Source organism: Pongo abelii, chromosome X (genome assembly GCF_028885655.2).
Source record: "Pongo abelii isolate AG06213 chromosome X, NHGRI_mPonAbe1-v2.0_pri, whole genome shotgun sequence".
Taxonomy (NCBI): domain Eukaryota; kingdom Metazoa; phylum Chordata; class Mammalia; order Primates; family Hominidae; genus Pongo; species Pongo abelii.
In genome coordinates, this window is record NC_072008.2 from 73,350,814 (window position 1) to 73,374,887 (window position 24,074).

Here is a 24,074-nt window from a genome sequence, read left to right on the forward strand (position 1 = left end):
TTTGTCAGATGGATAGATTGCAAAAATTTTTTCCCATGCTGTAAGTTGCCTGTTCACACTGATAATAGTTTCTTTTGCTGTGCAGAAGCTCTTTAGTTTAATTAGATCCCATTTGTCAATTTGGCTTTTGTTGCTATTGCTTTTGGTGTTTTAGTCATGAAGTCTTTGCCTATGCCTGTGTCCTAAATGGTACTATCTAGGTTTTCTTGTAGGGTTTTTATGGTTTTAGGTCTTACATTTAAGTCTTTAATCCATCTTGAGTTAATTTTTGTATAAGGTATAAGGAAAGGGTCCAGTTTCAGTTTTCTGCATATGGCTAGCCAGTTTTCCCAACACCATTTATTAACTAGGGAATCCTTTCCCGATTGCTGGTTTTTATCAGGCTTGTCAAAGATCAGATGATTTTGGATGGGTGGCATTATTTCTGAGGCCTCTGTTCTGTTCCATTGGTCTATATATTTGTTTTGGTACCAGTACTATGCTGTTTTGGTTACTATAGCCTTGTAGTATAGTTGGAGGACATGTAGAGTGATACCTCCAGCTTTGTTCTTTTTGCTTAGGATTGTCTTGGCTATATGGGCTCTTTTTTGGCTCCATATGAAATTTAAAGTGGTTTTTTCTACTTCTATGAAGAAAGTCAATGGTAGCTTGACGGGGATAGCATTGAATCTATAAATTACTTTGGGCAGTATGGCCATTTTCATGATATTGATTCTTCCTATCCATGAGCATGGAATGTTTTTCCATTTGTTTGTGTTCTCTCTTATGTCCTTGAGCAGTGGTTTGTAGTTCTCCTTGAAGAGGTCCTTCATATCCCTTGTAAGTTGGATTCCTAGGTATTTTATTCTCTTTGTAGCAATTGTGAATGGGAGTTCACTCATGATTTGGCTCTTTGTTTGTCTATTATTGGTATATAGGAAGGCTTGTGATTTTTGCACATTGATTTTGTATCCTGAGACTTTGCTGAAGTTGCTTATCAGCTTAAGGAGATTATGGGCTGAGACGATGGGGTTTTCTAAATATACAATCATGTCATCTGCAAACAGAGACAATTTGACTTCCTCTCTTTCTATTTGAATACCCTTTATTTCTTTCTCTTGCCTGATTTCCCTGGCCAGAGTTTATGTTGAATAGGAGTGGTGAGAGAGGGCATCCTTGTCTTGTGCTGGTTTTCAAAGGGAATGCTTCCAGTTTTTGCCCATTCAGTATGATATTGGCTATGGGTTTGTCATAAATAGCTCTTATTATTTTGAGATACGTTCCATCAATACCTAGTTTATTGAGAGTTTTTAGCATGAAGTGGTGTTGAATTTTATCAAAGGCCTTTTCTGCATCTGTTGAGATAATCATGTGGTTTTTGTCATTGGTTCTGTTTATGTGATGAATTACATTTATTGATTTGCATATGTTGAACCAACCTTGCATCCCAAGGATGAAGCTGACTTGATCATGGTGGGTAAGCTTTTTGATGTGCTGCTGGATCCAGTTTGCAAGTATTTTATTGAGGATTTTCACATTGATGTTCATCAAGGATATTGGCCTGAAATTTTCTTTTTTTGTTGTGTCTCTGCCAGGTTTTGGTATCAGGATGATGCTGGCCTCATGAAATGAGTTAGGGAGGAATCCCTCTTCTTCTATTGTTTGGAATAGTTTCAAACGGAATGGTACCAGCTCCTCTTTGTGCCTCTGGTAGAATTTAGCTGTGAATCTGTCTGGGCCTGGGCGTTTTTTGGTTGGTAGGCTATTAATTACTGCCTCAATTTCAAAACTTATTATTGGTCTATTCAGGGATTCGACGTCTTCCTGGTTTAGTCTTGGGAGGGAGTATGTGTCCAGGAATTTATCAATTTCTTCTAGATTTTCTAGTTTATTTGCATAGAGGTATTTATAGTATTCTCTGATGATAGTTTGTATTTCTGTGGGATCAGTGTTGATCTCCAGTTTATCAGTTTTTATTGTGTCTGTTTGATTCTTCTCTCTTCTTTATTAGTCTGGCTAGTGGTCTATTTTGTTAATCTTTTCAAAAAAACAGTTCCTGTATTCATTGATTTTTTGAAGGGTTTTTCTTGTCTCTATCTCCTTCAGTTCTGTTCTGATCTTAGTTATTTCTTGTCTTCTGCTAGTTTTTGAATTTGTTTGCTCTTGCTTTTCTAGTTCTTTTAATTGTGATGTTAGGGTGTCAGTTTTAGATCTTTCCCGCTTTGTCCTGTGGGCATTTAGTGCTATAAATTTCCCTCTAAACACTGCTTTAGCTCTGTTGCAGAGATTCTGGTATGTTCTGTCTTTGTTCTTATTGGTTTCAAAAAACTTGTTTATTTCTGCCTTAATTTCATTGTTTACCCAGTAGTCATTCAAGAGCAGGTCGTTCAGTTTCTGTGTAGCTGTGCGGTTTTGAGTGAGTTTCTTAATCTTGAGTTCTAATTTGATTGCACTGTGGTCTGAGAGACTATGATTTCCATTCTTTTGCATTCTGTTGTTATGATTTCCATTCTTTTGCCTTTGTTGAGGAGTATTTTACTTCCAATTATGTGGTCAATTTTAGAATAAGTGTGATGTGGTGCTGAGAAAAATGTATATTCTGTTGATTTGGGGTAGATATCTGTTAGGTCCATTTGGTCCAGAGCTGAGTTCAAGTCCTGAATATCCTTGTTAATTTTCTGTCTCATCTATCTGTCTAATATTGACAGTGGGGTGTTAAAGTCTCCCACTATTATTGTGTGGGAGTATAAGTCTCTTCGTAGGTCTTTAAGAATTTGTTTTATGAACCTGGGTGCTCCTGTATTGGGTGCATATATATTTAGGATAGTTAGCTCTTCTTTTTGCATTGATCCCTTTACCATTATGTAATGCCCTTCTTTGTCTTTTTTGATCTTTGTTGGTTTAAAGTCTGTTTTATCAGAGACTAGGATTGCAACCCCCACTTTTTTTGCTTTCCATTTGCTTGGTGAATATTCTTCCATCCCTTTATTTTGAGCTTATATGTGTCTTTGCACGTGATATGGGTCTCCTGAATACAGCACACTGATGGGTCTTGACTCTTTATCCAATTCGCCAGTCTGTGTCTTTTAATTGGGGCATTTAGCCCATTTATATTTAAGGTTAATATTGTTATGTGTAAATTTGATACTGTCATGTTGCTAGCTGGTTATTTTGCCCATTAGTTGATGCCATTTCTTCATAGTGTCGATAGTCTTTACAATTTGTTACGTTTTTGCAGTGGCTGGTACTGGTTTTTCCTTTCCATGTTTAGTGATTCCTTCAGGAGCTATTGTAAGGCAGGCCTGGTGGTGACAAAATCTCTCAGAATTTGCTTGTCTGTAAAGGATTTTATTTCTCCTTCGCTTATGAAGCTTAGTTTGTCTGGATATGAAATTCTGGGTTGAAAATTCTTTTCTTTAAGAATGTTGAATATTGGCCCCCACTCTCTTCTTGTAGGGTTTCTGCCGAGAGATCTGCTGTTAGTCTGATGGGCTTCCCTTTGTGGGTAACCTGACCTTTCTCTCTGGCTGCCTTTAACATTTTTTCCTTCATTTCAACCTTGGTGAATCTGACAATTATGTGTCTTGGGGTTGCTCTTCTCAAGGAATATCTTTGTGGTGTTCTCTGTATTTTCTGAATTTGAATATTGGCCTGCCTTGCTAGGTTGGGGAAGTTCTCCTGGATAACATCCTGAAGAGTGTTTTCCAACTTGGTTCCATTCTCCCCATCACTTTCAGGTACACCAATCAAAGGTAGGTTTGGTCTTTTCACATAGTCCCATATTTCTTGGAAGCTTTGTTCATTCCTCTTCATTCTTTTTTCTCTAATCTTGTCTTCCCACTTTATTTCATTAAGTTGATCTTCAATCTCATATCTTTTCTTCTGCTTGATCGATTCAGCTATTGACACTTGTGTATGCTTCATGAAGTTCTCATGCTGTGTTTTTGAGCTCCGTCAGGTCATTTATGTTCTCTAAACTGGTTATTCTAGTTAGCAATTTCTCTAACCTTTTTTCAAGGTGCTTAGCTTCCTTGCATTGCATTAGAACATGCTCCTTTAGCTTAGAGGAGTTTGTTATTACCCACCTTCTGAAGTCTACTGTCAGTTCGTCAAACTCATTCTTCATCCAGTTTTGTTCCCTTGCTGGCAAGGAGTTGTGATCCTTTGGAGGAGAAGAGACATTCTGGTTTTTGGAATTTTCGGCCTTTTTGTGCTGGTTTTTCCTCATCTTCATGGATTTGTCTACCTTTGGTCTTTGATGTTGGTGACCTTTGGATGGGGTTTCTGTGTGGATGTCCTTTTTTTTGATGTTGATGCTATTCCTTTTTGTTTGTTAGTTTTCCTTCTAACAGTCAGGCCCCTCTGCTGCAGGTCTGCTTGAGTTTGCTGGAGGTCCACTCCAGACCCTGTTTGCCTGGCTATCACCAGCGGAGGCTGCAGAACAGCCAGGATTGCTGCCTGCTCCTTCCTCTGGAATCTTCATCCCAGAGGGGCACCTGCCAGATGCCAGCCAGAGCTCTCCTGTATGAGGTGTCTGTCAACCCCTGCTGGGAGGTGTCTCCCAGTCAGGAGGCATGGGGGTCAGGGATCCACTTGAGGAAGCAGTCTGTCCCTTAGCAGAGTTGAAGCACTGTGCGCTGCTCTCTTCAGAGCTGGCAGGCAGGAATGTTTAAGTTGCTGAAGCTGTGCTTACAGCTGCTCCATCCTCCAGGTGCTCTGTCCCATGAAGATGGGAGTTTTATCTATAAGCCCCTGACTGGGGCTGCTGCCTTTCTTTCAGTGATGCCCTGCCCAGAGAGGAGGAATCTAGAGAGGTAGTCTGGCTACAGCAGCTTTGCTGAGCTGTGGCGGGCTCCGGCCAGTTTGAACTTCCCTGTGGCTTTCTTTACACTGTGAGGGGAAAACTGCCTACTCAAGCCTCAGTAATGGTGGTCGCCCTTCCCTCCACCAAGCTCGAGCATCCTAGGTCCACTTCAGACTGCTGTGCTGGCAGTGAGAATTTCAAGCCAGTGGATCTTAGCTTGTTGGGCTCCGTGGGGGTGGGATCCGTTGAGCTAGACCACTTGGCTCCCTGGCTTCAGCTCCCTTTCCAGGGGAGTGAACGCTTCTGTCTCGCTGGTGTTCCAGACGCCACTAGGGTATAAAAAAAAACTCCTGCAGCTAGCTTGGTGTCTGTCCAAATGGCCGCCCAGTTTTGTGCTTGAAATCCAGGGCCCTGGTGGCATAGGCATCTGAGGGAGTGTCCTGGTGTGTGGGTTGTGAAGACTGTGGCGAAAGTGTAGTATCTGGGCCAGAATGCGCTGTTCCTCATGGCACAGTTCCTCATGGCTTCTCTTGGCTAGGGTAGGGAGTTCCCTGACCCCTTGTGCTTCCCAGGTGAGGTGACTCCCCACCCTGCTTCAGCTCACCCCCCATGGGCTGCACCCACTGTCTAACCAGTCCCAACGAGATGAGCTGGGTACCTCAGTTGGAAATGCACAAATCACCTGCCTTCTGCATTGCTCTCGCTGGGAGCTGCAGACCAGAGCTGTTCCTGTTCGGCCATCTTGCCAGCCACCTCCTATTATTTTTCTTTAAAGAGATGGGGTTTTACTCTGTCATTCAGTCTGGAGTGGAGTGGTGCAACCGTAACATACTGCAGCCTTGAACTCCTGGCTTCAAGCAGTTCTCCCACCTCAGCCTCCCGAGTAGCCGAGATTACAGGCATAAGCCATAGCACCCAGAGAGAGGAATGATTCTTTTTTGTTTGTTTGTTTGTTTTGTTTTTTGAGACTGAGTCTTGCTCTGTCACCCAGGCTGAAGTGCAGTGGCACCATCTTGGCTCACTGCAACCTCCGCCTCTTGAGTTCAAACAATTATCCTGCCTCAGCCACCCGAGTAGCTGGGATTACAGGTGCCCGCCACCACACCTGGCTAATTTTTGTATTTTTATTAGAGATGGGGTTTCACCATGTTGGCCAAGCTGGTCTCGAACTCCTGACCTCTGGTGATCTGCCTGCCTTGGCCTCCCAAAATGCTGGAATTACAGGCATGAGCCACCGCGCCTGGTCAGAAGGGTGATTCTTGATGAGTAAAACGATGATTAGGTTTTTCTTAGATGGACAAGAGGGATGGCATTTAAAAGAGCTGATAATTTCAGAAGCACAGTTAGCTCAAAAAGCACAGCAGCACGAGGCCATTTACCATAGGAACAAATAACCTTACCCATCTTTGTAAGCCTTTTCAGTACAGTTCAATAACTTTTCCAGAAAAGGTTAAAAAACTCTTTTTAGAAAGATTTCCATCCAAAATGGTTTAGTACTTGAAATAAGAAGTCTTCGGCTCTCTGAAAAACTATGTTGCAGAATGCCTTTATCTCTGAGGATCACCAGTATAACTAAACTTTTAGTGTAATTCTGTGGTCTAGATATGCCAAGCTGATGAATGTTTAGTAAATGTTAGTAGTTGTGACAATATTACTGTATTAAACATTCCTTTTTGTTTTGTCTTGTTTTGTTTAGCCTCCACAGCTTTCCTTGCTGATAGCCAGCCTCCAAACCGCAGAGCCCTAGCTGTTTATCCTGTTTTCCTGTTTTACTTTGTCATCAGTTGGATGATTCTCACCTTTACTCCTCAGTAAATCAGGAATGGGAAATTAAAAACCAGTGAATTGAAAGCACATCTGAAAGATGCAATTCACCATGGAGCTTTGTCTCTGGCCCTAGTTTGTCTAATTTTGGAGGTATTTGATAACTGAGTAGGTGAGGAGATTAAAAGGGAGCCATATAGCACTGTCACCACTTATTTGAGGAACTGATGTTTGAAAGGCTGTTCTTTTCTCTCTTAATGTCATTTCTTTAAAAATACATGTGCATACTACACACAGTATATAATGCCTCCTTAAGGCATGATGGAGTCACTGTGGTCCATTTGGGTGACAACCAGTGACTTGGGAAGCACATAGATACATCTTACAAGTTGAATAGAGTTGATAACTATTTTCAGTTTTGAGAATACCAGTTCAGGTGCAGCTCTTAAACACATTGCCTTATGACTATTAGAATATGCCTCTCTTTTCATAAATAAAAATACGTGGTCTATATCCATTTTCTTTTATTTCTCTCTTTTAAGCTTAAAAAGGCAATGAGAGAGGTTAGGAGTGGGTTCATACATGGAGAATGAGAAAACATGCATTAACCAATATTCAGATTTTGATCAGAGGAAATTCTACATTTGTTGCAAAAAAAAAAAAGCAAAGGGCCTCTAAAGAATCAGCCTCTTTGGTCCCTTTGTGCAGTCACCTTTTCGCCATGTTTAACAGCATCTTGGTTGGCACTCTAGTCTTAATCTTGCTCCTTAGCTTTGAATATGCAGTCTAAAATGTTAGTAGTCAACATGTAATTTTCCTTTGACTGAAATTCTGAATATTCCAATGCTGGAACTTATCCAAAAAGAAGACCTCAGAAACTTAGATTGGTAGATCTCTAGTGCATATTATCATGTGGGCACCTTCTCTTAGGGTGGAATGAGGCAGTCTGGATGCAGCATAGTTAAAAGGAGCTCTTTAATATTCTCTGTAGTCTGGCCTCTTAACTAGAAAGTAAAGCTAAATCAGAAGCCTGTTATTTAACCGTGTGAACAGGGAGGGATTTAGTGTTCTGATGGCTGATTAATAGAACAGCTAGAAACTTAGAGCATGACGTGGGATGGGATGAGTTTACAGCTGCTGCCTTTTCATAGTGAGCTTAGCAGTTTTCTCATTAGATGTGTTTTTTTGGGTTGGGGAATAGCAATTTATTTTATTGATTTTAGATTTTATCAAGCTAATTAGCTCCCCTTTAGATAAGTACATGTTGCACATGTGCACCTACTTGTACTCTCAGATATTTATGCACACAAGTGTGAAGGTTTTTCAGGGAGCAGAGCATCTGGGACAGGCTGATTCTGAGCTAAACAGGGCTCCTTTAAGGCAATATGAACTGTTGCCTTCTATAAATTGCACATTGAGGAACTCTAATAGACAAAGATTAGGTGTCAGGCAGAAAACACTCATTGTAAATATACTATTAGTTGATAAACATAGGACTTTCTTATTCCCCAATTTTTCTTTATCATATAATTTAAATATTTATTCATTTTGTATTTAAAGACTACCTACACATAGATACATGATTCCAAAATCATACTTTCTCCATCCCCACATTAGCCAAGTGAATACAGGGCCAAATGGGTTCTTGGAATGATAATAACAAAGCATTACAAAGTGAGTCCCTTTGGTTCCAGCCTTGTCCAGAGTTTTTGGTTATATATTTCTATTTATTACAATTTACCTTTTAAATTGTAAAATAAACCTTTGTGTGGATAGAGCCAATGTTTCAATCTTGAATGAGTAAAGAAAATACTTTGGAACTGATCCTCATTTTGAAATTGGTTCTAAATTATTATCCATTTCCAATGTCTGAAATTCTCTTACTTCCTGCTAAAACTCTCTTTCTGCCAAAGTTGTTTCGTAATCTGTCTCAATGACTATAATGTAAAATTAAAGAAGTAACCATGCTTCTCAAGGGGGAATTAAAAGTGTTTATTGAATTTTACTCTGGCTAATTGTTTGGTCAGAAATTCCTAAGGCCACAGCTTTGGGGGGTTCGTGTAGATGTACATGGTGCGTGGGTTATAAATATTGGAACTTAAGGCAGCTTGTTCTATGTATTTATCTTTGCTCTTGGGTGACTTAGGGAATGATTTTATTTGATTTAACCTTTCTGTTTGCCCCGAGAATACTCGCCAGTGGCACTTGCAGTTGTAGGATTTACCCCAAGATAACTTTGCCAACGAAATATTTCGCTTTTATTATTTTCACATCATTCTAGTATATGGACTTTGGAAACAAAAGACATTGTTCTATTTATAGCATTCTTTTTTTTTTAGTGGCGGTATTTCCATTTACAAAATATAGTAACTCTTGATTACTGAAAATGTCAAATCCTAGAAAACGTAGCATGCCTATACGTGATGTTAACATCATTCTCGAACAGTTGTTGGCCGAAGATTCATTTGATGAGTCCAATTTTTTTGAAATAGACAATTCTGATGTTCTGTTTAGAAATAACTCAGTTTTTATCTTTTTTCACATTGAAAATCAGTCAGATTTGCTTCAGCCTCAAAGAGAATGCTTATGTAAATTAGCGCTGGCAGTTTTTTTTTTTTTTTCTAAACAGGAAAAGGGTTAAATGAAGGTTGATAAAATGGATGTTCAATTGTCTCTGAAAGTGAGTGGCTTGAAGGGATGAATAAATATTTTCTTAATATATTCAAAAAAGTGCATTTCTTTCTGTGATGGAAGTTAAGACCTAAACGTCTGGAAGTTGTAACCCTCAACACAGCTTTTCCTGATTTGCTGCAAAGGCACATAGCTGATTATAGAAGTGAAGACGGCAAGAACGGGGACTCCAACAAAGGAAACCCTGTTGCAGGATTTGGGAGCTTTCATGCTTCAGATGAAATTCAGGCATGTGAGCATCACTGCAGAATGTGGTGCATCATTGCCATCATGAGTAATCACTTGCTGCTCCTACTTCTGAGACCAAGACTCTGTTGTCATATTCTTTAGCAATAGGACGGGTAAAGACTGGATTTAATCGCTGTTCAGAGTATAAAAACTCAATTGATGCCAACATATCTGAATGTGCAGTATAGTCTTAAAAGTCAACTGTTAATCATTAAGTCTTTTGCCTCTGAAGAGGTTTATTACATGAGTTGATTTTGATATTTTCATTGTGGTGGGGTTTTCCTGTTGTTGGGCAAGGTGGGGTCACAGGACACGGGACTAGTAAGCATTTTACTGCTTACTATATTTGTCTTTTTATAAACAGTATCTCCCAAAATGTGATTAGAAGGCTAGCAAGCCTGTATTTGGACATTTAATTGTGTACTTTATATAATGTAACTACTAACAGTATTTGAACTGCCTGTTCATTCCTGGAGACAAAAATGAAAATCTCCTGTCAGTTCAAGTTCTTGGGTAACATCAAGTCATTAGAATTTATCTAAAGCTTATCATGATTTGATAAGACATCCATTGCATGCAGCTGTTTTAGTTCAGTGCAAAACACTGAAATTGTGATTCTTAGACTGTTTCTGAGACATTTGGATGGAAATAAATGTATAAATGTTAATTCATGTATATAAATTAGAAACACTTTTCTAGATTCTGTAGGCTTTTGTTAAAAATAGAGAATTTCTTGGGGGTTTCTTAGGCCACGGAATGGCCAAATAATAATAATGACAATGATATTACTAATAATAATAACTAACCTTTATTTGGCACTTACTGTGTGCCAGGCACTATTCTATTTTTTTAAGAATTTTTAAAATAACAGCTTTATTGAGATACACTTTACCATAAACTTCACCTTTTTTTTTTAATTTTTTTTTTTATGAGACACGGACTCACCCTGTCACCCAGGCTGGAGTGCAGTGGAGCAGTCATGGCACACTGTAGCCTCGACCTCCCTGGGCTCAAGCAATCCTCCCACTTCAGTGTCCCGAGTAGTTGGGACTACAGGCATGCGTCACTACACCTAATTGGCTAATTTTTGTAGTTTTTGTAGAGATAGGGTTTCGCCATGTTGCCCAGGCTGGTCTTGAATTCCTGGGCTCAAGCGATCCGCCTGCTTTGGCCTCCCAAAACAGTGAGATTACAAGCGTGAGCCACCATGCCTGGCTGAAATTCACCTTTTAAGATGTACAATTCAGTGGTTTTTAGTATATTCACACACAAAATTGCACAACTATCACTACTATCTAATTTTAGATCATTTTGTAACTTCACCAAGAAACCCCAGGTCTGTCAGCAGTCAGTTCCATTCCCCCTTCATCCCAGCCCCTGGCAACCACTAATCTGCTTTCTGTCGCTATTGATTTGGCCAGACACTATTCTTCTGTGCTTGTCATGCATCTCCTGTAATCCCAGTGCTACAATTCTCATTTTATGTGGAAAATTGAGGCACTGAGAGGTTAAGTAAATTGCCCACGGTCACACAGTAATTTGATTTACAACAGTAATAACACATTAGATGAGAACACAGTAGGACACAATTTTGAATTCCATTTTTATGTACCTGAAATGAATACACCCCTCCCCCAAGGTATTTTTCCTATTGTTAGCCTTTGTACCCTAGGTACAAATATAGGTATTTTCCCTATTGTGTTATGTACCTGAAATGAATACACCCCTCCCCCAAGGTATTTTCCCTATTGTTAGCCTTTGTACCCTAGAACTGACTGGATGTAGATAACATTTGTTTTCGGAGTAATGGAACACTGTATCAGCAGCATCTGAGAACATAAGAACAGTTGGACATTGGAAAGAGTTAGGTTTGTTGCCCTCATCCCTCCTTGAACCTCTTTTCTCGCCCGCTTCCACCACCACCACACATATATACCCCTTTTTCTCAGTCTTAAGAGTCAAACAATTTCTGCCTCTTTCTTTTTAATTTTCCCAGAGGGATAGTTAATGCATCACAATTTAACTTGTCTATTCAGGTATTAATAGTCAAGGGATGCATCTGGTTGCTTATAGTACCAGTTATATTCCTAGGACCTTAGAGAGCAGTAGTGTGAGAATAGAATGACTTTCTATTTGGGTTAAACTATGTGGGAGGAAAAAGTAACAATAAAGGCTTTGCCTTAATGGATCAAGTGTTCTGCCTGGTGGGAAGTGGCCACACGCTGCGCTGCGCTGCTCTTGTTTACTCTGTTCTTTCAGAGCCTTTGTACTTTGCCATCACTGCTGGTAATTTCTTGGTCCTTTTCGATACTCCATTTTAATCTTGATTTTTTTCTATAAATAATAAATCTGTGAAAAATCTGTAAAAAGATTTGTGACTATTAAATGTGCAAATAAAAACACTGGAAAAAGAGAATTTGTGTGTGCCTATTCTTGTACTGAAGGCACAGAGATTTGCTACATACTGATTTCAGATATATTGTCATCCGACAATATTGAATGCTTTGTAAACTGGGCAGAGAGCAAGTAAGAAAGGGAAGTCACATTTATTGAGCAAATGCTGTATACCATGCCAGGCACTTTATTAGTTGCTTTACAGATAGTATCTCTGATGACAGCAGCCTTTTGAGATCAGAGGCGTTATCCTTAAAGTTGGATCTGGCTGGGTTTCGAGGCTCACACCTATAATCCCAGTGCTTTGGGAGCCTGAGGAGGCAGGATCTCGAGCCTAGGAGTTCAAGACCAGCCTGGGCAACATAGGGAGACTCTGTTTCTTTAAAAAAAAAAAAAAAAAAAAAAGCCAGACTTGGTCGTGTGTGCCTGTAGTCCCAGCTACTCGGGAGGCTGGGGCAGGAAGATTGCTTGAGCTCAGGAGTTCGAGGATGCTGTGAGGTAAGATGGTGCAACTCCAGCCTGGGTGGCAGGCTGAGACCCTGTGTCAAAATAAATAAATAAATAAATACAAATTTTAAAAAGTTGAGAGATCCGGGACTCAGGTTAAATTGCCCAGAGTCACATAGTGAATGGTGCAACCAGAATTCAAACTCAGGTTTTATGACTGCACAGCCTTTTTTTTTTTTTTTTTTCCTCTATATTGGTTCTTTGCCAAATTAAAACCATACCTACCCACTTAAATGAAGCTAAGCTGGGCCAATCAGGCAATTTAGGAGCTTGGTGAGAAAAACTGGGTTTTCAGCTTTCTGCTGGGGACTATACCTGTTCCCGCTCTTGACTTATAAACTACTTGGATAAACAAAATTCCGCATAGCCCTACACACATAATAGTTGAAAAATGGCATGGCTTTTATTTTTGGTACCAAATAAAAGAGCAGAGTGATCAGTAAAAACAAGAAGTCTGTGAAGTATTGAGAGAATTTGTATCATCCAAGAGAAGAGGAAGGGCATTCCCAATGGTAGAGAATACTTAGGAGCAAAGATAAGAGGGAAAAAGCAGGTCTGTCTGTACAGCTGTTCACATGCACATGTGAGAGTGTGGCACCTTGTTCTGTACATAATCACAATGCATTGTGATACTTCATTTTCCTAGCTGCCTTTATTTTACGTCACTGTGCAAAGTAGATAAAGCTGATTATCTTATAGCTAAGGAAATAGGCTCAGAGAAGTATGTCCTGGGTTATAAAGTCAGTCTCAAGAATGCAATTGGTTGTTCCTCATGTTAATACAATCTTTCATTTTCTAATGAGAATGCAAAAGTTGAAGTGAATTCAACTGAATTGGGAAATGGAAGAAATTAGTTGACTAAGATGAGACCAAATTATTGAGAGCAGGTATTGAAAACCAGGGAATTGTGAAGTTAGTCTTACTGTGGTGGGAAATAGGGTGACTTCAAGGGGAATGTCTTGATGAAAGTGACCTCAAAGGAATAAATGGGAACATGGTGGGAAATTGGATTGGGAGGAGGGTAGAGGGAAGAAAAGAGTGTGAATATATTTCTAAGCTGTAAGTCTGAAGTCGGGAAGAATGGCGGGCTAACAGTTTTGGAGGCACTGACTTTGGCTGTCACAGTGGTGATATTCTACAGACCACTGAAAATAGGCACCTGGAGGGTAGTATTATAGAAGTCATTGCTATAAATGTAAATTTGAGCTTACAGATGTGATGAATGTTGAGAGAACACTGTCCCAGGCACAGTCTTGATGACAACCACAGTGCTGGATGATAGGCCTATGAAAAGGAGCCAGAAAGATGAGGAGGAGGAAGTTATGAAGCTAACACTTACCTGCCATGGATTTTCACATTGCTATCTTCATCTAACACTAACCCTGTGAGATCATTCCCTCCATTTTTTTCAGAAGAGGAAGAAGTTTGGATTCAATACCTTGCCCACAGTAAGTGGCAGAGGTGGAATGTGAATATAGGTTTGTCTGAACTCCAAAGCCTTGGTGCTTTCTGCTCTGCTGTTACCACCATGCCCGATTAATTTTTGTATTTTTTGTAGAGATGGGGTTTCGCCATGTTGCCCATGCCAATCTTGGACTCCTGAGCTCAAGCGATCCACCCATCTCAGCCTCCCAAAGTGCTGGGATTACAGGCATGAGCCGCCACACAGCCAAATATTTTATTTATTTAAGTAAAAACATGGAAGTGTTGATGAATCTGTGTGTCATCCTTCTGCAGGGGCCATGCTAATGTTCTCCCTATCGTTCCAATTTTAGTATATATGCTGCCTAAGTAAGCACTCCAAAAGTATTGATAGGTAGGAGATGGAGGCTCCTAGTATTTGTTCCTTATTTGTAGATTCAGATCAGGCACAAAACATTAGAGATTAAAAGAATGTTAGCAATAATTGGTTCAATTTGCTCATTTTACCAGTGAAAAACTGAGGCTCAGAGAGGGAAAGTCATTTACCCAATGTTGTTCGAAGGAACCAGACTAAAACTTAGTTTTTTTCATTTCTGGTTCACTGCTCTTTCTACTATGTGAGAGTACAGTAGCTAAAAGGGTGACAACCTAATGCAGGTTAAAAAAACAAACAAACAAACAAAAATCCACAATTCTTTTTTTTTTTTTTTTTTGAGATGGAGTCAGAAATACAATCCAGGGTAGTGGGGCTGGTGCTATAGCTTCAGAACCAAGAGTGGGAATGTGTTCCCTTCCAGCTATCGTCCAGATGCCAACCTGCTCTCATCCAAACTTCTCGAAAAAGCTTGTCTACATTCATGTTCACTTCTCAACCAACTGCAGTCTGGCTTCATGCCCATGTCATGAACATTCTCAGAGAGTGACTATTCTCACTAAAATTGCTAAGTCCTTACCTTACTCTACTGCACTGATGCTGTTGTAAACTCCTATTCCTCCTGGAAACATTTTTCTTTCCTGTCTTCCATGACAGCTAACTCCCTTGATTGTCAAAATAGTCTATTTCTTCTTAAAGAACTCCTCTTCTTCCACCTGCCCCTTGAAACTGAGTGTTTTCTCTGCCTTCCGCTCTTTTCAATCTACAAATTCTCCCTAGATATCAAAATTCACTCTCATAATTTCACCTACCATTCAAACTATTCAAACTGTTTTTTTTTTTTCTCCCCAGCATGCATTTTCATCTTCTTTCTAGTTGCTTTGGAGAATTCCTCCCTTACTAGATTGACCTAGACTGAGCCATGTTACTGCCTTTCCTTGATCACAGTGATTAAGTAATGAATACTTAAGCCAAGTTGGGCCAATCAGAGGCCTTTCCAGGTTTTTTTCTGCTAGACCTAAGAAGCCAGACTGTCTTCCTTTTGTATTATGAGTTGTAAAGATGCAAGCCTAGGGTGGTCAGTGGCCAACATTTTCATCACAATAGTAGAAGAGAATGAGTGTATCACAGGAAGAGAAGCTGGCACTGAGGGAAGCTTCATGAGATTTGAGCCTGAGTCCAGCTGTGCCTGAAGGCAGTGAGCTCCATCCTCAGACGGATGAGCCAATAAATCAGCTTGAGGAGTTCTGAAGACTCCGGAATCTCCAGTTTATGACTCTGACATGTGATTTCTAGAATGATACAGAAATAATTACTAGACCATCACTTGAATGTCTCATTGCTTTTTAAACTCATCATGTCTCAACTAGACTAGGCAGGTCCCCCAAACCCTGCTCCTCCTATGTTCCTTATTTTGGAGAACCACTACTATACCTAGTTACCCAAGTCAGTAATCTGAGAATTGCCCTTAATGCCCCCTTCACTTTCTTATATCCATTCAGTCACCAGTCCCGCTAATTTTACCCAATAAACATTTCTCAACTCCATATCTTACTCCCTATCCCCACTGCCACGGTTTGGTTCAGGTTCTCAATCTTCTCTTTTTTGGCCTATAGAAACAACCAGCTAGGTAATCTGCTTCCATGTTGCCCTGCTCAAATCCATTTCTCATACTGTTGTCAGAGTGACATACTTCAAGTGTATATTTGACCCTATCTCTCTTCAGTTTAAATTGTCCTACTGCCTTTGTGTCCGGAGTTGGTTCCTTCCGGTGGGTTCGTGGTCTCGCTGACTTCAAGAATGAAGCTGTGGACCTTCGCACTGAGTGTTACAGCTCTTAAAGGTGGCATGGACCCAAACGGTGAGCAGCAGCAAAATTTACTGTGAAGAGCAAAAGAACAAAGCTTCCACAGCATGGAAGGGGACCTGAGCAGGTTGCCACTGCTGGTTGGGGTGGCCAGCTTTTATTCCCTTGTCTCCGCCCATGTCTTGCTGATTGGTCCATTTTACAGAGTGCTGAGTGGTCCATTTTACAGAGTGCTGATTGGTCCATTTTACAAACCTCTAGCTAGCTACAGAGTGCTGATTGGTGCGTTTTTACAGAGCACTGATTGGTGCATTTTACAAACCTCTTGTAAGGCAGAAGAGTTCTCCAAGTCCCCAGTCGACCCAGGAAGTCCAGCTGGCTTCACCTCTCACCTTCACATCTTCTTTGGGACAAAACTGAAACTTCTTATGCCATTGATTGCAAGGCCTTCTGTCATCTGGCCCTAGCTTTCCTCTCTCCCAGCCTTGAATTCTGTACTCCTGCAACAATGAACTACTTGTTCCCAAGTGCTTGCTGTGCTACTTCTCACCTCCCTGCTGTCCCTCTGAAATGCCCTCCACACCCCACTTTTCCATTAAAAATTTTCCGGGCCTCACCTCATCCAGGAGACGAATTGTCCTCCTCCCTTTTCACCTCCTCTGCTATTTCACCTGGCTTAGGTTATTCTCTTCTGTGTCATTATAATACCGTTCATTCATTCATTTAACAAATATTTACTGAGTGCCTATTAATAGTGAACAAGACAGAGTCCCCACTTTCACGGAGTTGACATTTTCTTGCATTCTCTTGTGGTTAAGTTCACATCTGTTATTGTACTTAACTACACTATGTTAAATTATGCTCACCTGTTTACTTGTCCACATCTCATACTAGATCATGAGATATAAAAGGACAGGAATCATGTCTAATTTACCTCTTTGTCCTCAAAATCTAGCCCAAAACTTGGTACATAGTAGGCACAGTGTTTGTTCAGTTAATTAGACTCAGAAGTGTCATTCTAGAAGACTAGCATAGTATTCTGTTTTGTTTTGCTATGACGGAATACCTGAGACTGGGTAATTTATAAAGAAAAGAGGTTTATTTAGCTCACCATTCTGCAGGCTGTACAAGCATGACACCAGCATCTGCTCTGCTTCTGGTGAGGCCTCAGGAAGCTTTTACTCATAGAGGAAGGTGTGTCACAAGGTGAGAGACAGAGCAAAAGAAAAGGAGAGAGGAACCAGGATCTTTTTTTTTTTCTGTTTTTTTTGAGGCAGAGTCTCATTCTGCCACCTAGGCTGGAGTGCAGTGGTGCCATCTCAGCTCACTGCAACCTCTACCTCCTGGGTTCAAGTGATTCTGCCACCTCAGCCTCCCCAGTAGCTGGAACTACAGGCATGCGCCACCATGCCTGGCTAATTTTTGTATTTTTAGTAGAGATGGGGTTTCGCCATGTTGGCCAGGCTGGTCTTGAACTTCTGACCTCAGGTGATCCACTCTCACCCTCTCCTCGGCCTCCTAAAGTGCTGGGATTACAGGCATGAGCCACCACGCCCGGCCTTCTTCTTCTTCTTTTTTTTTTTTGAGACAGAGTCTCACTTGCTGTGTCACCCAGGCTGAGTGCAGTGGTGCAGTCATGGCTCACAGCAGCCTTAACTTCCCAGGCTCAAGCAATCCTCCTACCTCAGCCTCCAAGTAGCTGGGACCGCAGGCATATGCCACCATATGCCACCATGGCTCATTTAAAAAACAAAACTGTAGAGATGGGGGTCCCACTATGTTGCCCAGGCTGGTCTCGAACTCCTGGACGTAAGTGATCCTCCTGCCTCCAGCTCCCAAAGAGTTGGGATTACAGGCATGGGCTATTGTGCCTGGTTGCCAGACTTTTTTTTTTTTTTTTTAACAACCAGGTCTCATGTGAACTAATAGAACGAGAACTCACTCATTATCGAGAGAAGACACCAAGCCATTCATAAGGGATCTGTCCCCATGACCCAAAAACCTCCCACCAGGCTCCACCTCCAAAGTTCAGGGTCACATTTCAACATGAGATTTGGAGGGGACAAACATCCAAATTATATCAACTAGGTAGAAGGGATATTGGAGATTTGATCTCTGGGGAACAGGGGAAGATAGACAGGTAAAGAGATATATTTAACTACAATGTGGAAAACACTTTAAAGAGGTATAGCCAAAGGCTGTGAGAGCCCAAGGATGGAGCATTTTTATCTAATGTGTTGAGGTGAAGATGGTAGTCCATGAAGCCATTCACTCTGTATGTTGGCACTCTTCTCTGGGAAAGGGGAAGCCTGCTTCTCTGCTGACAAGGGAGAAACCATGTTCTAGATATTTAGTGTATGCTTTCACTGAGTCCTTCATATTAGCCCTGCAAGATATATATTATTAGCACCATTTTACAAACAAGGAAGCAGAGACTCAGAAGTGAAATGACTCACCCAAGGCCGCACAGCTAGTAAGTGGCGGGGCTGGGACTTGAACTAATTCTGATTCTAGAGAATGCATTCAATTAGAATTAGCTGAATATAGGCTGCATGTAACAGAAGAATCCAAAACAAGCGTGGCTTAAATAAAATAGAGGCTTATTTCTCTCTCATATAAAATAGTCTAAAGGTGGGAGGTCCAGAGCTGGTATGGTGGTTTTCTGGTCATTTGGGACCTAAGAAGATCCAAATTCTTGGTCCCACCATCTTCATTATTAGTTTGCTTCCTAATGGTCCAAGATGGCTGTGAGAGGCCAATTCATTATACCTACCTGCCAGGCAGCAGTTAGAAGTAGGGGAAAATAAAAGGGCAGTTTTTTTCCGGCCAAGTTAGCTCCCCTTAAGCTACTTCTTAGAAGTTAAACACAGCACTTCTACTTACATGTCATTGCTAGGGAGCTTAGTCCCATGGACATGTCTAGCTGTGGGGGAGGGAGGAAAGGGGGCTGAGAAATGTACTCTTTTAGCTCCATGCATTGCTATCCCAAATAAACTTGGAGTATTGCTATTAAAGAAGGGAGACCTGATATTGAGTACAGCAAGCACTCTGTAATAATTGTGTGAATAAATTTAAGGATAATTTACATACAGTAAGTACTCATTTTTAAATGTACAGGCTAATGAGTTTTGATAACTGTTAACAGTCATGTAAGATGTTGAATATTTTCACCATCTTATCCATGATATTGAATATTTTTGTTTTTAAAAGGTCTTTTGTGTCCCTTTGTAATCAATCTCTTCCAATCCCTGTCCTCAGGTACTTAGTTATCTGCTTTCTGTCACTTTAGATCAGTTCTTCCTGTTTTAGAATTTCATGTGGTCTTTTATGTCTGATTTATTTCACTCTGCATGTTCTTGTGGCCAATCCTTGTTTTGTGTATTAGTAGTCTCTTCTTTTTTATTGCCGAGTAGCGTCTCGTTATATGAATCTGTTAATGGATGTTTCATCTGTGTTCTAAAATTCATCCCACATTCTCAGCAAAGCCACACTTCCCATGAGCTGCTCCCTGCAGTGACTAAGTTGGATAGGCATACTGACAGGCGCATTCCTGGGATAACGGGGCTACTCTGATGGGTGATTTTGGTTTTAAGGATTCTTCAACAGCCTTGCTGCACTTTTGTTTCAGAACCGCACTGCAATCTGAGATGCTTCCATCCAACTTTTCTTCTTCCCTCTCTTCTTCACTCGGGATCAGACCTACATGATGGTCTGATGGCTCTCCCAATCTCCCTTAGCTTCCCACTCATCTTCTCTCACAAGATTTTCCTTAATACATTTCTTGCATATTAAAGCCAATCTTGACATCTACTTTTCAGAGGACACAGACTAACACAGATTATTTCCAGTGTTGTTACAGAAATGAGCATGAATCTGCCCACCTGGGGCAGCAAAGCCAAACATTGAGATTTGCACCAAGAGAAAGTGAGGCATTTATTACAGGGAGCCAAGCAAGGGGAATTGGGCAGCTCATGCTTAGGATTCAAACTCCCAGTGGCTTGCATGTAAGGGTTTTTAACGATGGGGAGGCAGAGGTTACAGGAAAAGTCATAAATCAATACATGGAGATTATACATTGGTTTGGCCTAAAAAGGCGGCACATGTAAAAGTGGGGGGCCCATAGATCATAGGTGGATTCAAAGGTTTTCTTCTTCTTTTTTTTGAGACAGAGTCTTGCTCTGTCACCCAGGCTGGAGTGCAATGGTGTGATCTTGGCTCACTGCAACTGCTACTTCCCAGGTTCAAGCAATTCTCCTGCCTCAGCCTCCTGAGTAGCTGGGAGTACAGGTGTGTGCCACCACGCCCAGCTAATTTTTGTATTTTTAGTAGAGACGGGGTTTCACCATGTCATTCAGGTTGGTCTCGAACTCCTGGCCTCGGCCTCCTGAAGTGCTGGGATTACAGGCGGGAGCTACTGCGCCCAGCCCAAAGATTTTCTGATTTGTGATCGGTCAAGCTTTTCTTAGCAGAAAAGACAACATTTTCCATTTGTTGGGGGTTCAGGTTTCTGAAAAACAACTCAGGGACATATGTTAAGATGTTATCTTTAGTTTCTATAGGGAACCAAATATTTTGTGGCTGTAACTTCCTTGGCTATTATTACCTTCTTGCTTATCAGGTTGCTTATTTATTTTTCAAGGCTAGCCAGGTGCCTGGAATTTCACTTGAAGGAACACAAGGTTTTACTTTATTTTCATTCTTGGGAAACCCAGCAGGCTCACAAGAGGGGTCCCTGCTCTGCCTCTGTTTGGCTATTATGAATAATGCAGCTATGAACATTCTTGTTCAAGACTTTTTGTGGGCTGTGCTTTCATTTCTCTTGGGTAGATACCTAGGAAGGGAACTGCTGAGTCACATGGTAAGTGTATATTTAACTTTGTAAAAATTTGCCAAATAGTCTTTCCAAGTAGTTATACCCATTTACACTCCTACTAGCAGTGTTTGAGAGATCCATTGCTCTACATCCTCACCAATACTTGATATTTATAATTTTATAAACTTAGCCTGGGTATGGTGGCTCATGCCTATAGTCCTAGCACTTTGGGAGGCTGAGGCAGGAGGATCACTTGAGCCCAGGAGTCCAAGGCCGGCCTGGCAACATAGTGAAGAATAGGCTTGTGTATGAATGACTGTTAAGTAAATGGAGATATAAATGAACAAGCATATAATTAAGACTCTCAAAGTAAAAATAAATGCAATTATGTATTCAGATTGTTCTTTTTTTTTTTTTTTTTTTTTTTTTGACAAGGTCTTGCTCTGTCACCCAGGCTGGAGTATAGTGGCGTGATCTTGGCTCACTTCAGCCTTGACCTCCCAGGCTGGAGCCATCCTCCCACCTCAGCTTCCCAAGTAGCTGGGACAACTGTCATGCACCACTATGCCTGGCTATTTTTTAAGCTGGAAACCATCATTCTCAGCAAACTATCGCAAGGACAAAAAAACCAAACACCGCATGTTCTCACTCATAGGTGGGAACTGAACAATGAGAACACATGGACACAGGAAGGGGAACATCACACACCGGGGTCTGTTGTGGGGTGGGGGGAGGGGGGAGGGATAGCATTAGGAGATATACCTAATGTAAATGATGAGTTAATGGGTGCAGCACACCAACATGGCACATGTATACATATGTAACAAACCTGCATGTTGTGCACATGTACCCTAAAACCTAAAGTATAATAAAAAAAAAGAAGAAGAAGAAAGCCCTGAATCAAGATATCCCAAGGAATATCCCAATTAGATCTGACCTAAATATATGTCCTAATTCTATGGAAAACTCAACTACTAGCATATTAAAGAAAGATACAAACAAAAAAAAATTTTTTTGTAGAGACAAAGTCTTACTTATGTTGCTCAGGCTGGTCTTGAACTCCTGGGCTCAAGCAATCCTCTTGCCTCAGCCTCCCAAAGTGCTGGGATTACAGGTGTGAGCCACTGCACCCGGCCAGCTTGTTCTTAATAAACATTTGTCAAATTGGGTAAAAATGCAGCTGCCTTAGAAAACAGTTTGGTAGTTCCTCAAAAACTTCAACATAGAATTACCATGTAACCCAGCAATTCCACTCCTAGGTATGACCACAAGCATTGAAAACAGGTACTCAAACAAATACTCATACACAAACATTCACAGCTATTCAAAAGTACTGGTTCACACTACTCAAAAGGGGGAAACAACTCAAATGCCCATCAAAAGATGAATGGATAAACAAATCGTGCTATATACATGCAAATGGAATGGTACTTAGCCATAAAAAGGAATAGAGTAGTGATACATGCTACCATGTGGATGAACCTCAAAACATTATGTGTAGTGAAAGAAGCCAGAAACAAAAGGTAATATATTGTAATATTCCATTTATATGAAATATCAAGAATAGGTAATTCTAAAGCTGTCTAAGAAGTGAAGAGCTAGTAATGTTTTATAGGAAATAGGTCCCTAATATGACCAGAATATGGAGACCTGCCCTTCTCTGCCATGTCCTATATTTTTGAAGCTTCCATCTGGATCCATGCAGAAATGCTGGAAAAATAAGCAACAAGTGGCCTGCAGATGAGGTGATAGCAAAACAAGAACAACAAAATCCATAGTGTTTGATCTGTATTTGTTAATTTAGTATATTTAGGGAAGGTAGTTGGGGATTAAATGGAACTAATATTTATTCAGTGTCAACTATGTGTCAGGCACTGGGCTAAGCATTACACATTTATAATATCTTTAATTTATACAATATTTATAAACCTTTAGTTACAAGTAACAGAAGCTCAACTAGCTTAAGAAAAAAAAAAGTACTCATTTAACTGGGAAGTCCGAAGGGCTGGGTTAGCGTCAGGCACAACTGGATTCATGTGCTCAAACAACGTCATTGAGATTTGTGTGTTGGCCAGGCATAGTGGTTCATGCCTATAATCCCAGTATTTTGGAAGGCCAAGGCAGGAGGACCACTTGAGCCCAGGTGTTCAAGACCAGCCTAGGCAACATGATGAAACCGCATCTCTACAAAAAGTCAAAAAATTAGCTGGGCGTAGTGGTACATGCCTGTAGTCACAGCTACTTGGAAGGCTGAGGCAGGAGGATCACTTGAGCCTGGGAGGTCCAGGCTGCAGTGAGCTGTGATTGCACCACTGCGCTCCAGCCTGGGTGACAGAGCAAGACCCTGTCTTGAAAAAAAAAAAAAAAAAAAAAAGACTTGTGTGTCTGTGTGTCTTCTCCTCTTCTGTCAGTTTTGGGGGTTCATTCTCAGACTCTCTTCATGGTGTTGCAAATATAGCCCCCAGCTACTCACAATGTACATGGTCCTTAGAACTCAAATTATACTATCTGAAGCACAGGACCTTCTCTCTCACAGCAACAATCCTCTTCAAAGGTCTCTGATGAATCCTGCCTGGGTAATGTGTACTCGCTTGGCTCACTATATCCAAGGGAATTGGAGTAATCAGATTGCTCGTTTTGGGTCGAGTGCCCCCTCTGTGGTAGTGGAGATGAACTCCTACTGATTGATCACTGGTAGGAATCACATAGCGGAGGAGGGGCGGGTCCCAAAAGGAAGAGATATGAGGCATAATTTCATTGTCAAGTGGGCATTATTATCCCCATTTCACAGAGAAAGAAACTGAGGTAAAATGCCGTTCTCTACACTACAGACCTAGAAGATTAGAGATCTGTGGGTTGGAAGAAGCAGCATGAAAAGTGGAAAAAGGTTTGGATTGCGGATCAGACAGACTGGGTTTCACCTGGCCTTGACCATTGACTATATACATATACAATTATGGGAGAGTCAATCCCACTTAGTCTCATATTCCCCATATGTGAAATGGGAATAATGTCCCTAATTCTCAATTCATTGTGAGGATTAAGCGAAATATGTATGTGAAAGCACTTTGTAATAAAGTACTATATAAATTTAGGATGTATTATTTTCTCTAGTATATTTGACAATGGGAACAGATATGTTACTTTATGTGAATTATCAGTTTCATTTCCATACATATTCACATACAGTTAAATTGACTTTTTCTTTTTTTGAGACAGATTCTCACTCTGTCACCCAGGCTGGAGTGCCATCTTGGCTCACTGCAACCTTTGCCTCCTAGGTTCAAGCGAT

The 24,074-nt window shown here is 40.8% G+C and overlaps 1 protein-coding gene and 1 non-coding gene across 4 annotated transcripts in view; one reads left to right on the plus strand and one right to left on the minus strand.

Moving 5' to 3' along the window:
• Nucleotides 1–24,074, plus strand: part of YIPF6 (Yip1 domain family member 6) — a 74,304-nt gene that overhangs the window by 26,469 nt on the left and 23,761 nt on the right. For 2 of the 3 annotated variants that reach the window (XM_002831750.6, XM_054544675.2), the window contains exon 7: nucleotides 6,480–7,215. The exons of the other annotated variant lie outside the window; for it this stretch is intronic. In XM_002831750.6, the coding sequence (XP_002831796.1) occupies nucleotides 6,480–6,598 (119 nt within the window). In that variant the 3' untranslated portion in view covers nucleotides 6,599–7,215. Of the gene's footprint in view, nucleotides 1–6,479; nucleotides 7,216–24,074 lie in introns of those variants that run through there. 3 annotated transcript variants of the gene reach the window in all.
• On the minus strand, nucleotides 14,060–14,166 carry LOC112131105 (U6 spliceosomal RNA). Its single transcript, XR_002913253.2, has one exon. It is a non-coding gene; the product is annotated as a U6 spliceosomal RNA (small nuclear RNA).